At 42.9% G+C, this 17,496-nt stretch overlaps 1 protein-coding gene across 4 annotated transcripts in view; it reads left to right on the top strand.

Annotated features, from left to right (window-relative positions):
• The window catches only part of TMEM241 (transmembrane protein 241), a 94,091-nt gene that overhangs the window by 7,027 nt on the left and 69,568 nt on the right, over positions 1-17,496 (top strand). For all 4 annotated transcript variants that reach the window (XR_012502024.1, XM_074352139.1, XM_010958141.3 and 1 more), the window contains exons 3-4: positions 218-295; positions 9,487-9,568. Coding sequence is in view for 3 of the 4 variants with exons in the window: in XM_074352139.1 (XP_074208240.1) it covers positions 218-295; positions 9,487-9,568 (160 nt within the window). In the remaining variant the exon portion in view is untranslated. The remainder of the gene's footprint in view (positions 1-217; positions 296-9,486; positions 9,569-17,496) is intronic.

Here is a 17,496-nt window from a genome sequence, read left to right as displayed (position 1 = left end):
GTATCAGCTCTCAGTGATACGGCTGGGCTCGAGGGAGCAGGAGAGGTTGAGAAAGAGGGATCTAAGAACTGGGATGATAATGAGGAGAAAGTAGGAGACAGGAGTTATAAGAAGGATCGGATGCGTGTATTTGTGTCAGGCAGACAGATCTAATGGGGCTGGATGGCGTTTGAGACCACGGAGCTCTTAAATTCACATTGGCCTGGATTCTTCTCAGGTGGCAGACGCTGATTGGTGGACTTTTGCTTCATGTGTCATGGAAGCTGGGCTGGGCGGAGATCAACTGCAGTTCAAGGTAGGACCACCCCTTCTGTGCTTGATTCATGATTCACAGTTTGCTTCCTCTTATATTGTTTAACTGATGGTGTTACATTGGGAAACACGGATGTTTGTTTGAGTTGTTTGATCTCTTAATTCCCTTCTAACCTTGAGATTCAATGATTTTATAATCAGATAGAACTCAGTAATGTTTTCCTGGTTAATGATGCCACTAATGTATATTAAAATTAATTGCAATATATAATTTAAAATACTGTATTAATTTGGTTATGTTTTAGATCATAGGGCCCCTATGAATAAGTTATTAAATCAGCTTTAATTTTGGGGGGGTAAATTTTTGAATTTGCAGTTATTTCCTGCTTATGGAAAAGTTAGAAATAGCACAGAGAATTCTCATACCCTTTACTCAGATTCCCCAATTATTATTTTACCCTGCTTCTCTTATCACTGTCTCTTCACACACACACACTTTTTTTTTCTGAATTATTTGAAAGTTGCAGATTTGAGAGTAAGATACCTCTTTTCTTTACTTATAACTTGTATTTCCTAAGAGCTAGGACATTCTCTCACATGACTACATCATTATCAAAATGAGGAAATTAACATCGATACAATACTATTATCTGTAAACCATACTCATATTTTGCCACTTTTCTCAATAATAGTCTTTATAACCCTTCTCACAAAAATTCTGATCCAGAGTCCAATTCAGATCACAATTAGCATTAGTTGCTATGATTCTATTAAGACAGCTTTTCAAATAGATTTAAAAGAAATGTCACAACAAGTTTATACTGTATAGCACAGGGAACCATATTCAACATCTTATAGTAACTTATGGTGGAAAAGAATATGAAAACAAGTATATGTATGTTCCTATATGACTGAAGCACTATGCTGTACACCAGAAATTGATACAACGCTGTAAACTGACTATACTTCAATAAAAATATACATACATTAAAAAAATGTCAAAGACCATGACATTTTTCAGCCAAAGTTATAATCTGAATTGGCTATCCACTCCTGCCTCACCTGAATAAATTCCATTGATTCTTTGAGAACATCATGCCTTGCCTGAAATTATGCATAAAACGAAGAGAAAATGAAGTCAATGTTTACATGAATAAGGTAAACATCCCAACTAAATGATCAGGCCAAGCCATTTGCCTTGTGATCCAAGTTATCTGCCCAACTTCTCCATGAGTCAGATTAACTACTTCATTGCTAAGTTACCCCTTGGCCTGGCACTCTGGAGAAGCTTTGAGAACGAGTCCAGTATAAATACTAATAATTTTGGCTTCTCCTGCAAATACATAACTAGAGAGCAAAACCCTGGTTTAAGAGGCTTTACAAAGGAGAGTCCCTGGGAACTTGGGTTTGGATTCACTTTCTTGACCCAATTAACATCCTGGTCCATATTCTAAAAGAATATCACATGAAGGATGCTTACTAATCCAAAGGAGCAGTTCATTAAGTCAAAAATTTGCATTTCCATGGTATGGAATCCTCTACTTAATAAAATATACTTTTGGTATTTTACATGTGATACCAAGTGCAAGTCTTACTTTATAGTTTGTTGTTATGGTGGATAGTTCCCTAAGAACTGGGTCTTCATTCAAAAGAACATGAGCCCTGAATTCACAAGGCCTTTGATAGTTCTAATATTCAGTTAAATAATGAAGCATTTTGACCCCAAGTAGTTGAATGTATTTCTCTGCAGAAGCAAGAGAACTGGCTGTCAGATTTTGGACTGAGGTCCATCGGTGCTAATCATCTTGGGTCTTCTGCTCTCACAGTGACCCTGACTTTATCTTATGATTTCTGATGTGAAGTATTTACTTATTAATAATGGTCTTTTAAACATTACTTTAGTTATGTTTCCTTAAAAGCAATGCCATTGTTCATACGGAAACTTTTTTTGTAAGTAAAATATATGTAACAAATTTATCATTTTAAAACAATTTTTAAGCATATAGTTCAGTGGCGTTAATTCACAATATTGTGCAGCCATGACCATCATCCATTTCTAGAAATTTTCATCATCCAAAACAGAAACCCTATACCCATTAAATAAGAGCTCCCCTTTCTTCCATCCCCCAGCCCCTGGTCAACCTCTTTTCTAGCTTCTGTCTCTATGAATTCACCTATTCTAGGCACCTCGTTTAAATGGGATCATACAGTATTTGTTTTTTTTTTGTGACTGGTTTATTTCACTTGGCATAATGTCTGCAAGCTTCATCCATGAAGTAGCATGTGTCAGAATTTCCTTTTTTAAGGCTGAATAATATTCCATTGCGTATGTAACACATTTAGTTTATTCATTCATCCATTGATGGCATTCTTCACACTTAATTGCTTTTTTTTGTGGGTGGAGGAGGGGGAATGACTAGTCAAACCAGGTAAAGTAAAAAATTCTCAAGATTCTTTTCCTGGAAGAAGTGGTCCTAGACAGAGAAGTTTGAGACCAACTAGACAGAGCTGGCCCTTGAATTCGCATGATGCTAGGTGCCACCCATCTCGGAAGATCCATGATAGTATCCCTTTTTTGTCCCCTTGCTCAATTTTCTAGAGACTTTTTCACTTCTGTCCCCTGGACTTCCTTTGGTGGTCTCACAGCCACACACATGGTGTCAGCTCAGTTAAGCTTCAGATCCCCGTGTTCTAGTTTGTAGTGAGTCTTGTGGTTCATAACTGCTGTCCCAGCTCAGGACTTCCAGTTACCATGTGCGCTCGGCAAAGGGGTGTTACCAGACAGATGGCAGCAAGGAGCCAGCACCAGTGTTCCTTCGTGTGTGCTTGGGCTGGGTCTGTGTTTGCTGTGACCATGTTTCCTGCTTGGCTTTGCTTTCTGATTATGTCACTAGAGAACCACAGCCCAGCTTTGCTGTGTCACCGAGCAGAGAGAGAGCAGAGCTCTACTGAAAAAGGAAGCAACAGCAGGAAGACGGTTTTGCATCCCCAACATCATCGTGGTTGGGGATTATAATGATGGGGCTGGAGGGCGAGCCCCAAATTGTTCCTTAATAGTAATCACCATAGAGGAGAGCTCATTTAGACTGTCCTTGTAGGCTGGAGCACAGCAGAATCCCTGATTCCCCCTGGCCACGTCATGTATTGACACCACCAAGTGGCCCAATGGAACCATTCTCCTCCCAGGATGTTTGCCCAGCAACTGGTTGTTATCACTGGGTGTTGGGTGCTGCCCTGGAAGCCTCTGTCTTGAGAAAGACAGCCCTGGTTTTCAGCCACAAGCTTGTCATTATATGGTGGCTACTGCTGTTGCCAAGACATTGCAGAACATTGAAGTGATTTTTCTAGCAGTGTTGGAAGTCCTGTGCCGAAGCCTTTCTATAGTTCCGAAACGTGAGCCTTAAAAGCACATTGTGACCTGTTTCAGCTGACCGGACGTCTGGTAGCGCAGCACAGCGAGACCATGGCACTGTATTAGATTACAGAACCATGGCTGAGGACACTCAGGTGTGATTTCACTGGAGACTTTAGATGCCATCTGCTGGCTCCTGTACGACTAGGCTCCATATTTAAATAAAAACATTTTGATATATCGTGGGAGACAGCTTACTTGGTTCTTTTGCAACAGAGTTGGTTTGGAAAGCAACATAAAACCTTCACTATATCATGTGCATTTTGTATACTTTACAGCATTTTGGTAATAAAAAATGGAAAGGGTTTGTAATAAAAAATGGAAAGGGTTTGTCAGATTGTGAAAATGAAAATAAATTAAATAAATAAATACATACATAAATACATTTTGAAAGTAATCTTTAACCTACTTACTACTTTTTATCCACTATATATAAGAGAGAAAAATTGACTCTCAACATTTTCAGATATGAAAAATTCTAAGTTAAAAAAACCTGTGCCATAATACCTTTGTGACCAGAGATTTCTGACAGATAAAGAACCCCTCACCCCTAAATTTTCCATTGAGAGTCTTTGCTGGAGAACCATAACTACTACTTTTGAAAAAACCTCCAAATTAACTCAGCCCAGTCCCTAAATAAATGAGCCAGTCAATTCGGGACACAGTTGTACTTCTTTTTAATGATTGGTTATTTATTGGTTTTTAAGTGAGCTAGCCCACCTTCATCAAAGCTACTGGTGGTTAGAATTTCCCAAATAGTGTTGTAATGTATTGATATTTCCTTTTGAGTGACTCTTGTAGTTTTATAAAAAGTCATCTTTGCTCACAGAGGAAAGTTAGCACTCAGATTCTTGTGTTTTTGTTTTTCTTTCCCATTGTTTTCTCTCCAGAAGAATGCCTTACATATATATGTATGTGTTAGAAATTACTTTTTGTGAATAATAAAACCAACTTTCAAAAATTCCTTAGGAAACACGCTGAGAGCCACTGAGGGGATATAATAGTGAATAGAATCTGGTTGGTGTTGACATGGCGCTTGGGTGGTACCTGAGAGGCATCCCAGAGGCCAGGATTGGTAAAGGGACAGGGTTTTTTTTTTTCCAGCTTTATTGAAGTATCATTGGCAAATAAAATTTTAAGTTATTTACAGTGTACATTGTGGTGATTTGATATACGTATACGTTGTGAAACATTCACACCATCTAGTTAATTAACACATCCATCAACTCACATAGTTATCTTTTTTTTTGTACGAAAGTTTAAGTTCCACTCTCTTAGCAAATCTCAATTATAAATACAATGTTATCAACTGTAGTCACCATATTACACATTAGATCCTCATGGGATACATTATTCATCATTCATGAATAATCAATGTACATTATTCATCTTGTAGCTGAAACTTTGTGCCCTTTCACCAGACTCTCTCTGTTTCTATGAGTTTGACTGTATTAAAAAAGATTCCACATATAAGTGATACCATGCAGTATTTGCCTTTCTCAGGACGGGGATTTTTTTGACCTTTGATGCCTGCAGGGCATGCCCACACCACTCAGTGCATAGGAATCTGCTGAACTCACGGTTTGTCATAGACCACATTGTGTATAGCTGTCCCTCTGTGTCCATACAGCCCTTTCTGACCTCTTAAGTCAGTGGTATGAAGTGTTAACCTCCCAGACCGGAGATCAAAGGTGTTATGTCTTGCACATTGGCTTGAATTGGCAGTCCTTCATGGACTGTGCACGGGCAAGGTGCTTGAACTGGGTTTTCTTTCTCATATCTATTAGAAATGAGATGTGGACCTCTTCTATCCTGGCTCAGTTGTTATTCGGGGACCTGGGTGACCTCTATTTCTTTTTCTTTTTTCATTTTTGGACTATGTTTCTTAGTACTAACATCTCTGTTCTGTGCCATCCCGGCTGCCTGTCTCCTAAACTCATTTAGCCGCACATCCAGTCCCGCTCCTCCCCCGGATTGGGGTGAGGCGCCCGAGGGTGCCGCAGCTCGTAAGTTCCAGACGTTGGGACCCAGGCTGCCTTACTCTAAATCAGGGGTTGCAAACAAGAACCGGAGAGGAAACATTATAGGCTTTATGGGCCATACGCTCTCTGTCACAACTACTCAACTCTGCTGTTGTAGTGGAAAAACAGCCATAGACAAGGTAAACAGACAGGTGTGGCTGTGTGACAATAAAATGCTATTTCAGCAATAGGCAGCAGGTGGGACTTGGCCTATAGGCTGCTGTCTGCTAACTCCTGCTCTGAGTGATCCTCAGTGAGACACAGTGTCAACAAGGGTTCTTGGGTTCAAGTAATACTAGGGCTGGACTTTGTCATGGGAGGATGGCCCTCTCTGAGTCAGGGAGAGAGTAAAGATTGAAGGAGAAAGGTCTGAGAGGGCGTAAGACTCCTTGAAGACCATATCCACCAGTAATGGGCCAAAAAGGTGAAATCAGACATCTTCTATAAGCAGGGAGTTAATATATGCAGAAGTCCTTATAAACTGTAAAGTAAATACTGACTTTACAGTCATAAGGTGTGTTACTGTTTTAGGTGGTGCCAGTCAGTAGTCAACCTGTGAGCCCTGGTATCTTGGTCACGTGTTCTTTTCATGTTTGGAAACTGCTTCTGGGTCACTAGGTGTCAGCATCACTCTGAGAATTTTCAAGAATTCAGCTCAAGGATGCTGCCAGGCTCCCAGGAACAGATTAACTGAGTGTTTTCAGGGAGCAGATGTTCCCTCAATAATGCATGCTCTATTTGAAAAACAAGTGACTTAATTTAATTAGCCTTCATCTCAATAACAAGAGTTTTAAGATTTCATGCCAAGGGACTATTGTTAGCTTCTTGTAAAATGCTTCATTCATCAGGGTTCTTAGGGATGGTGGCGTGTGCACAAGCAAAAAGACAGAAAGTACACACGATGCAGAGAAGATGCAACGTTTGTGCTTATGAATCATATAAGACAAATTCCGTATCACCAGTGTGTTCAGAGCAAGTAGTTCTTCCATAGATCTCATCTACACACACACACACACAGCCCCCAATAGCTCAGCAGTTCCCCAGAGGCTCCTGCACCACAGAGACTCGAGATTCTGCCAGGACCTTCTCGGGATTTAACCCTGTCTTGCTTCCTTTGATGGCACATAGGACAATGAAAGATTAAACCAGTACAGGAGACACAGGTGGTGCCACCTTATGAATTAAAGGTGGAGAGGAGGTGCCCTGGTGGCACGTGCCTCGTTTGTTCCTTACCTGCAGGCCCAGGCTGCTGGCTGTCCTGGAATCCTGCAGAGTTAGAGCTGCAGCGGAGGGCATCTCAGTCAGCTCAGGCTGCTGCCACAAAATACCTTTAGTCCAACTAGACCCATGTGTATTTTTTCTGGTTAAAGCTATTCCTTTGTATTTTAAGGCAGAGGGGTTAAAAGCAAGATGTTCCCTGTTTCCTTTCTGTCATGACCACGGCCACTCGGATACCTGGATGTCTCTTGGAGTAGATGCGTGGCAGGAGTTTTCCTTGTTTAAGAGGGAGAGGAGCACACGTGTCTGGGGCCTCACTGACCTTAATTCCAAAGTCCTGGGCCTGCCGCAGCTGGGCCGGCTGCTGTTCCACTCGGTGCCCGCCCGCCTGCCTCTCTGCAGCGTGGGCTCTGGGCTTCCTTCTAGTGCCCTGTGGGCCACAGGCCTGGATCCTGTCTCCCTTGACCCTGGATGTCTAGTGGGAAAGCCTTTTCCTAGAAGAGTGGCAACTGGCTGATGTTAGCTTGACCTGTTAGGATAGAGACTGGCATCTTCCATCCTCTGTTCACACTTTTGTTGGAAGTGCAGATGTCCGATTGCAGCAGGAGTAGTCATAACAGAATATTCTCAGATAATTAGCTACGTGGTCTGCTCCCAGAGCAAAATCACATTGTGTTTGCAGCTTATTTATTTATATGTCAGTGTCTCCCATTAGATGATGAGGTTGTCAACTGAAATAAAGTGCACAACCTAAGAGCTGAGAGTTGTGTTATTCAGCGGACTTCTGAGGACTCGAGCCTGGGAGGCAGCCTCTCAGATCGCTCTAAGAGACTGTTCCAGAGTGGCTAGGTCGAAGCCAGGATACATGAGTTTTTGCAACAAAGACCAGGTAGTCGGATCATCAAAAGATTACTATTAATTAGAGAAAACCAGATATCTCAAGTTAAGGAATTTGGCACTTTTCTATGTTTGGGAAGGTATGAAGGTCTGGGCTCACTGAAATCATTCCTTTGATGTGCACCTAGCTATTTAGGGCCAGTGTCCTGTTCTTCCACCTCCTGAGTGCCCTTAGCGTGCACAGTTGGGGATGGCTGCAGAAACCGGCTGCCCTCTTCTCCATATCCTGGGTTCCCTCCACTCGCTGCGGGGGCAGGGGGAATGGGTGAAAGGTTGAGGGGGTGGCGGTAGCAACAGAAGACTTGATGGCCACAGCATTCTTTGTTTACTGATACGGCTGGCAGTATTTTTCATTCACAAGGTCCTTGAGGGTAAAGGGTGAGAGGGGGTTGAAAGCACGGTTTTGAGTCAGACCTGAATTCAGATGGTGGCCTTGCCGTTACCAACTCTTCTGACCAGAGACAGATTACTTCAACTCTTTGTGCCTCCCTTTCCTCATCTCATACGACAGGGATAATAATAAATAATACTTTCCTCGTGAGATTGTTGTGCAGGTTTTAAAAAGATCCCAGCGTAGGAAACATTTAGCTGGTCTGTAGCGAGGGCTCAGAAAATGTCCACGACGATGCTGCTTTTAATATTAACTCTAGTGCTGGGAGCACCTTGCAAGTTGCTATGAGTTTGGGCTGAATGCATGTATACTGGAAGTAGGGTTCGGAGGCCTTACTAGAGACTAGAAGTGTTTTCATGCCTGGTTCCCTGGGAAGTTGTACAAATGCAGGTCTGATGAGGGATGGAGCATCTGCCATGCTAATAAAATTGACAAACAACATTTCTGGAACAGGCTTCATCCCAGGAGAGCAGTTCACTGAGTTAGTTGGAATTATTATTTTATATCCTGCTGGAATGGTTTCATTAATTTATATCTATTATTAGAATGACTCCGGGAACTTGAATTAGAGAACCAAACGCATTTGTAACTGATGAAGGAAGCAAGTTGCACCCTCGGTGATATGTACTCTGTGTACAGAAACTGGGATTTTGCTTTTCTTAAGGAGATCAAAACTGTGTTGAAAACCAGTTCTTGGTGTGGCCACAATTGAATCAAAGAAACGTGCCCTCCAGAAGTCCTTAGAGAGTCCCTGAACTGGCATCTCAGGTTAATGGTTGAGGTTAATGGTTGAGGCTCAGCACGTGGCCACCTGGCTCAAAGACTCTCTTCAATTCCGTCCTTTGACACTGTGGTTCTGTTCGTGGTTCCATAAAGCTGTTTGATACATTGCCTAGGTAACCAGCCTTTAAACATTTTTTAAAATAATTTGGCATGGATTCAAAGCCTTCAGCTACTTAAATTCTGAAGAATGCTGTTCACTTCCCCCTTAAAAAAAAAATCAGACCTCTTCTCTCTTCCAACCTGCAGGAAGCCCTTTCCTTCTCCAGCTTACCTGTGCCCGATGGTGGGATCAGTAATACCATGTGGTTGGCCAAGTGATGAGCTGTGGGCAGGATGGCTTAGTAAGCCTCCATCCCTCTCAGTGATACAGACCAAGTCATGCTTCGCAAGTCACCCAGGGATGTTTCGACAACCCGGGGGCTATATTTGGTGAATGGGAAGGGTCATACTTTCCAGCGGGGTCTTTTGGACATAAGTAACAGAAGTGTTATGGTCTCTTTCCCTGTTTCCAGATCTGCTGTTTTGACGTGGCTTCCTGCTTCGGTGCTCTTTGTGGGTGTGATCTATGCTGGTTCCAGAGCGTTGTCTCGACTGGTAAGTGGTTAGAGGTTTTGGAGGGACGGTCCCTCTCTCCTCTTCCCCTTCGCCTTGTCACTTGTTGTGTCTCAGATCAACAGAAGACGAAGCACCAGCTTTAGCGGTGGTACAGCTAGATGTGGAGCCTCCTCTCCTTGAATTGTAGATAATCAGATAACAGGGAAGGCTCAACTCGTTTTACAAAGTGGAGGGGCACAGATGGAGATGCAGGAAGACAGGGTAGTGATATTTGTGGAGCCTGCTGTATCCTGGGCCAGCCCGCTCTGCCTAAATGCAGCCAGTCCTTGAGAGCAGGGACAGGACGCTCTGTCTGCTCTTTGCTTCCTGGGAACTATGACTCTGCCCATGGGTACCAGTAACGCGGCCTGGGGCATGCTGGACTCAGTCGTGGGTGCACATGCTTGGTGCAGCATTGATGCCCAGAACATGGGAACGCTCGTGAAACAAGCATCCATTCTGTCCTCCCACCCCAGCCTCTGGGATTGAGCTCCTCAAAGGAGGGGACTGTGAAGAGTAAATTTTTTCCAGTTGCATTATATATTATATGGAACTCCAAAAATTTAGTTATTGTTCCGTCAGAAGAGAATCCATAAATATCACCATTGACCAGAAACTCAGCACATAACTTAAAAATCAGTAATGGTAGTAATGCCTCTTCCAATTTATACCCGAATTGCTAACTGTTTTTATCTATCAGAAAATGATTGTGTTCTGACGTTTGAAAAAAATGTGAAAATTTCAAACAGTTTCGTCTTTTACTGTAAAGATTGTTGTTACGTTGGCCCCTTAGATCTCGGCTATGAAAACAGTAAAAACAAACAAAATCTGCCTCGCTAGATAAGAATAGTGTTATTGGGACAACTCCAAAGTTGCCAGATAGCAGTTGAGAATTAATAGTGGTAATTTCGAAATTAAATCATCATTTTTCTTTCATGATTCATAAGCTTGAGTAGATGGGATGATGTGTGCGATGAGGGAGAAAATGGCCTGGGTGGACCTAAGAAATGAACCACAGTGCGTGTTGATACTGAGCCCAGAACAAAAGGCGGGGCTGGCTCTCTGTCTGCCCTCTGGCTGGCAGGGGGAGCTTCCTCTCCTAGAGCAGAGTATAGTATGTGATGTGAAAAACAAAACAAAACAACAGCAACAACCATCTGTTGTTATTGAAAGACTTTAAAAAAATTTTTTATAGGATCTGGATAGTTATGGATGCTAGAATTTTGAAGTTTGAATAAGTAAGGTGTTGTGCTAGTAATAATACTGTTTTTTTGTTTGTACAGTGCTTTTTCATACGTTTCCAGAATGATTTCCATTCTGTGTGATTCTCACAGTCACCTAACAGGTGAAGCAGATGTTAATCACCTGACAGAGGAAGGAACTCAGGTGTGGGAAGTCTTGGTAACCTGCCTCTAGTCCCAGAAAATGGTAGCTCTTCTGACTCCCCACCTTTTGCTTTTTCAGATTTGTCTCTTTAGGATTAATGTTTATGAATTTTAGAATGAGCCTAGGGTATAGTAGTCATACCTAACTTGATACTTCTGTATGCAAGTGTTAGAAAGCTCACCAAATGCGCTAAGCAAAAGGGAAATTTCCTGGTTCACATTAACGAAAAGTCATAGAAACTGCTTCAGGCATGGCTTGATCCAGAGGTTCCAGTGACCTACTTAGAATCCTTTCAGTTCTGCTTTCTGTCTTTGCTTCATTTCACAGCCAGGCTCTCCCCTCATGGGTGTTGTTGACTCCAGGCTTACTTCCTCACAACTTTAATGGAACAAGACTGTCTTCCTTGTAGCTTCTACATGAGTCCCAGGCTTAACTCTGATTTCATCAGTCAAGGCCACTGCCCATCCCAGATCTAAAAGCTGACCAGGAAGATGGAATTATGCTGATTGGCTGGCCCTGAATCATGACCATTCACTGTGACCAGAGAGACTCAGAGCACTGTTTGGCCAGCCCCAGTCATACAGGATCCCCACCTGGACCCATGACTGAGAAAGGGTGAGTCAGAGTCTCAGTATTGGGGCTTTACCAAAGGAAGGGATAGGGAGACTAGGCGGCCAAAAACCACTCGAAAGTCCATTGTAAATGTCAGTCTGGCAGTCTCCGGCAGATGGAGAGGTCTATGACCTGGAACAGTGCTTCTCAAAGTGTGGTCCACAGGTGGTTGTGTTCTGTGAGCTCCCTGTTGCTTGTCTGTAAGGAGATTGTGCCAGAACGCACATCAAGCCTGGCACTAAAGAGACTATTTAGTTGAGCTGACACTTTTTAAAATATTTATTTATTTTATTTGGGGGGGGGGGAGGTCATTAGGTCTATTTATTTATTTTAGTTGTTGTTGTTGTTGTTTTTTAATGGAAGTACTGGGAATTGAACCTAGGACCTCGTGCATGCTAAGCATGTGCTCTACCACTAAGCTATACCCTCCTCCCTCCACCTCAGCTAACTTTTTTTTTCCACAGCAAGACCTTTTGAAGAAGGAAGCAATGCACTGATTTACATTCTGAAGTGAGCTCCTGGTCTTCTGGGGATACCACACTTGAGTGGCCCTGGCCTAGAGCACAGACTCCTGCAAGTCTGCTGCAATTCACACTCTGAGAAAAGGGAAACCAAGTACACCTGCTTGCAGTGGGAGGCAGACAGAAAGGAGACACTTATTAGGGTTTGTTTTTTTTAATGAAATAACTCAACCCAGCATCTTTTCTTGGGTTTCTGAGGTTTTTGTTTTTACATAGTTGCTTAAAAATTTACAGAGTGGATTAAACATGAGGCACTCATACAGCTGGTGTTAGATAGAAAACAGGCGTCAATATGCTGGTGCCAAGCTGTCAGTTTCATGAATCCACAAGGAACTAGGGGAAAAGTGATCAGTTAAAATCCGTGGGTGTATTGTTATGCAAAACCCGAAGTTGCTCTGCTCCATAAAGACCTCCTTTATCTGACAAGACTTTGAAGCTCTGTTCTTCTGATGTGTGACTCCTGAGCGGAAGCTGATTTAACTCTGCAAAGGCAGGGTGGGGACAGCTCTTTATTGATTTTTCCACCTCAAACTCACAACTGAATGATAGAGTTAAGGGAAGGAGATTATTCTTGTGGTTGTCCATTCAGCAAATATTTATTGAGGCTCTAATACTGGAGGTTTAAAGATGAATAAGACCTGCTTCTTGACCTTGAAGAACTTCAAGGGGAATCCATGAGAGACACACAGCTCACCATGGGAACCGCCACCGTGAATATTCAGCGTCATTTATGTGCCAGGCACTTCCTAGTGCCGACCCTCATGACGTATCCAGTCGGGGTTAACTCTTCTCGTTTATAGATGGAGAAACTGAGATGCAAATTATTTGGCCAGTCGCCAGGCAGTAAATGTTAAAGCCAAGATGCCAGCTCTAGCCTGTCCAGCCATCATGGTTCACTTCCAGTGCTTCCCCTCCTTCCTTCCTCAGTCACAGCAACCAAAGGAGGTCAGCCCATCAAAACTGAGCGAAGAGGAAGGGAGAGAAGCTGCGTGTCCTCCCTTCTACTTGGGCTAATTCGGATCTGCTTCTCCAGCTTGTCCCACCCTGAGTAAGGTCACAGTGATGATGGCCGGTGGCATGAGTATCAGTCTTTGGAGGGACAGTACAACTTCAACCAGTCATTAATACTCTTATTATAATTTCCCTGCCAGAAGCCTTCTCAGCTGGACAGGATTGCCTCAAAGCCTGTGTGGGTGAGTGTTTAGAACAGACATGCAAATTCACACACTAGGGAGCTGGCTGGGGAGAGGCCATCCCAGGGTTGGTGATTTGGCTGCTCAAACCAAAATCTGCTGTCTTCTTGCTTAGGGTCAGCAGTCGGAAGTCTCTGCAAATCTAAAAGGAGGCGTCTTGACAGGCCTGGACTTGGTTTCTGACCCAGCACTTGTTTGTCAGGGTTTGTGTCTTCACGAGCACAGCATTCACTCAGCACATTGGAGGAGAGATTGGATGGGAGTGTTGGTGAGGAAACACACACAGATGATTAGACTTGTGTGGAGGAAAATTACTCAAGCAAACTGGAGCCCGTGGGTTCGCTCCTCCTTTGTTTGGCTCCAATGTCATGTAAGGGGTCTTGGAGCCTCAGGGAGAAGAACGCAGGGTTCATGTTGAACGGAGACCCTTCTCTGACGCTCCCTGTTACTGCTGATTAGAGACAGCTCTCCTCTTTCACGTTGTTTTCTTATCAGAGGTGATCAGAGTCCAATTGCAAGGATTACTTAAGGTGTGGGCTCAGAGGCAAAATAATAAGCCCCTCCTCTTATCTTCTTGCTCCATCTGAAGATGTTTTCTGTAACCCTTATAAAATGACTTATTAAAACTGGGCTCTGAGGCGGAAAGTTCATGGCACTGGATTTAGCAGATTTCTCCGGGGCTAAAACCACTGCCCCCAGGTTATGTGGCTCCCTTCCACTCGGAACATTTATTTCTGGCATGCATGATTTTGATCAAAACTAGGCAGCCAACAGTTCAAAGGTACATTCTTTGGCCAGGGCCTGGCAAGCAATGATTCCATATTGTAGATGAAGGTCACATCCACATATTTAAAAATCACCCAAATTAACGGTAGGGTTGACCTTCTACAAAAATTAAGAAGCTGACCCAGGACTTGACTAAGGGAGTCATCCACACGCCTGCAGAGTAACCTCAGGCCGTGCATGTGGGCAGGGCCAGGATTTTCCGTGGAGAGCCGTTTTAAGTCAGTTCCAACACCTGAACAAATAACAATCAAGGCTTGAATATTTCACTCTGGGAAGCATGGGAATAATGAAGAATCTTGAGTAATAATTACCAATTTCTCTCAACAACCAGAGAAGAATTTTCAATGGTTCATGGATGAAATGTTGAATTTTAAGTGAATGGACTCTTAAGAATAAATTAGTTGCAGATTGTGCCCCTAAATGACTAAATGACTTGGACGGCAGTGTAGATGACTATGGTCAATTACATTTTGTGTCAAAAATGATGATTTGGGCTTCACGATAGTTGATCTTGGGCCATTTTTCCTGATGAAAGATGGTGAGACCTTTTATTATTGTGTCTGGAGCCCTGACGATGTGGAGGAACATACTTGTTTTTCTTGTCTCTTTAGCAGAAAGCTAGCGTCTAGATCATCTAAAAGTGATTTCAGCTTATTAATGGGGAGGTTGAAAAAGAGAGCCAAGATATATCCCTCCTTTTTCTCATCCGTGTAATGGGGATGTTAATAGTATCTACCTTGCAGAGTTAGGATGATGATTAAATGTGTAAAAGCAGTCAGAACAAGGTCTGGCACATAATAAACATTCAGTATATCTTAGCTATTATTATGGTGATGATCATTTCTCAGAACTTCTATCTGATTTCACAAAATTAAGTTCTGTTGATCCTCACTCCATAAAGATAAAGGGCAGGTTTTCTAAAATAATCAGTTGCTGGGGGTCTCCTGAACTAATAACATAGTTCAGACTGGAGCTTGGTACACAGAGGTGGAGGCCAAGGGAAAATCAGTAATGAAAGTTGCAAACTGCCTTAAGATGATTTTTGATAGCTCTCTGGGGAGGCTGAATAAAAGTCAGTTGTAGGATTACTGTTTCTAGAACCTGCTAGTTCCTTAGTTGACAAATTGGCTTGAGAGATTCAGATTTAAAACTTCAGAGAAATGGAAGATATCCCTTTAAAAATGGCATAGCGTTTACTCCAGGTTCATCCATTTTAGATCATAGCATTTTTATTGCTGGGGGCGGCGGACTGGCAGGATTTGGAATACACGGTCGTATTGGTCTTTGCACAGTCGTAGGCCCAGGAGGTTTACACTGGGGCTTGCCGTAATTTGGGTCCTAAAACATCGAGGCTGGGAGCATGGGCTTTGCCATTAGACAGCCCTGGGTTGGAGTCATGGAGTCATACCCTGAATGAGCCCGGGGCTTGCAAGCAAGCTGCCTGATCGCTCTAAGCTTCAGTGTCCTTGTCTCTAAGTCAGGGTGGCAGCATCTGCTGTTAGAGTTGTTGGGAGAAGGTTTAAATGCAGTTGAAGCAGTTAGCACTGTGCTTAACATGTTGGTAGCTATTATTAGTAAACTTTAAAATCAATTCTGCACATAGAGATAGATCCTTTTCCAGAATCTGATCAGAGTAGGGCCTACGGAGATGGAGAAGCCTGTCCACGGTTTATAAAATTGAGAAAAGTAAGCCTCCTTGAAGTCTAGAATCAGGGTCCAGAGTGCCATGATCCCAGCCCTAAATCCAGTTCCCTTACTGGTTTTACAGTCAGGGAGGCAAAAGCGTTTAAAATCAGGTCTTAATTTTAAATAAATAGGATCCAGGCCGCTCCTTCATTTTCATTGCCGTGGACCCCCTGTCCAAGATTTTCTGTGCTAGAAGAAAGACCTAGAAGTCCAGGGCCTGAGTTTTCCAAACATGGGCCTAGTGGATAGAGCCAGTTAAAGAAAACTCTTTAATAACCTTAAAACACATAAAAAATAGTTCAAAATATAAAAATTTAAGAGACATAAAAGCAGCACAAAAGGTAAATGAAAAACAGAAAGTGATTAAAATAGAATATGATTTTTAAAAGGAAAAAACAGTTTGAGTTGAGCTTTTAATGAAAAAGAGTACAAAATGTTAAAAAGGCAAGAAAAATGTAATGCAAGAACTCAGAATGAAATGAAACAGTGCAAGTTAGAGCAAAATACTGAAATAGGACAGAACTACGAAGTTCTAAAAGTCTTAAAGACAAGGTAAAAATATATCCTCTCAAAAGATAAAGAATAAATCCGTCTATGGACTTTGGTTGGAAATAATGTGCCCATGTATGTTCATCGATTGTACCAAATATGCCACACCGATAAGGGATGTCGAGGGTAGGGGAGTATATCTATGTGGGTGGCGAGGGCTATGTGCAAACTCTGTATTTTCTGCTCAATTCTGTTGTGAACCTGAAACTGCTCTAAAAGAATAAAGTCTATTAAAAAAAAAAAGAATAAATCCATCTTGAAGTGGGCGAGCAGCAGCATCTGGTTAAAGACTCAGTTAAGGGGCCTTGAAGCTGGAACAGTTTCCCAGCTCAGGGTCCTCCGTGGAGGCCACTGAGAGCGGGCTTGGTACCTGTTAATGTTGACAGCCTTCCTCGCAGTTTTCCATCATCCCTCCCAGTAGCTCCAGGTCGTAGGTATTGTTATCCTCATCCTGCAGAGGAGCAAACTGTCTGGATAAGTGCCCTGCTCCACTAGCAGATGGTGGAGCTGGAGGCTGAAGCTCAGGATGATGCCAAGACCCATGCGTATTCTCCATCTATTTCTGCTTTCCAGGAAACATCGCCATCATCAACAACAGAGACAATAGCAAAATCCCTGCCCCGTAATCCTTCCCCCTCACCTTGTTAAGATTCTCTATCAAATTAGGAGCGACTGCTGTCCTGCCCCAACAGCCCAGCGCTAGTCAACATGCAGTGGGTTCTGTGTATCCTGATAACCCACTGGAGTGTGACATTTTTTTATGCCTTTTTCCACTCACCCTTTTTTTTTTTTTTTTTTTTTTTTTTTTTGGTACAGAGTTGATCCCAGTTATCCAAACATTTACCTCCATTCAGTCTCCTAAATATGCCCTTGCTGTGGCCACTTTTCTCCATCTTCACTGCCACTGCCAAGTTCAGGCCACCATCTTGTCATTCCTTGTATTCCAGTTTCCTGTAGCTGCGGTGACAAGTTACCGTGTACCTGGGTGGCTTAAAACAACAGAAATTTATTCTCTCCCAGTTCTGGAGGCCAGAGGTTTGAAACGAGTATCACCAGCTGAACTCAAGGAGTGTCAGCAGGGCTGTGCTCCCTCCGGAGGCTCTTGGAGAGAATCAGCTCCTTGCCTCTTTCAGCTTCTGGTGGCTGTCGGGTTCCTTGGCTTGTGACTGCATCGCTCCAGCCTCTGCCCCTGGGG

The sequence above is a fragment of the Camelus bactrianus genome, chromosome 24 (assembly GCF_048773025.1).
Source record: "Camelus bactrianus isolate YW-2024 breed Bactrian camel chromosome 24, ASM4877302v1, whole genome shotgun sequence".
Taxonomy (NCBI): domain Eukaryota; kingdom Metazoa; phylum Chordata; class Mammalia; order Artiodactyla; family Camelidae; genus Camelus; species Camelus bactrianus.
The sequence above is the reverse complement of the archived record's forward strand: the minus strand, read 5'-3'. Positions and strand labels throughout refer to the sequence as shown.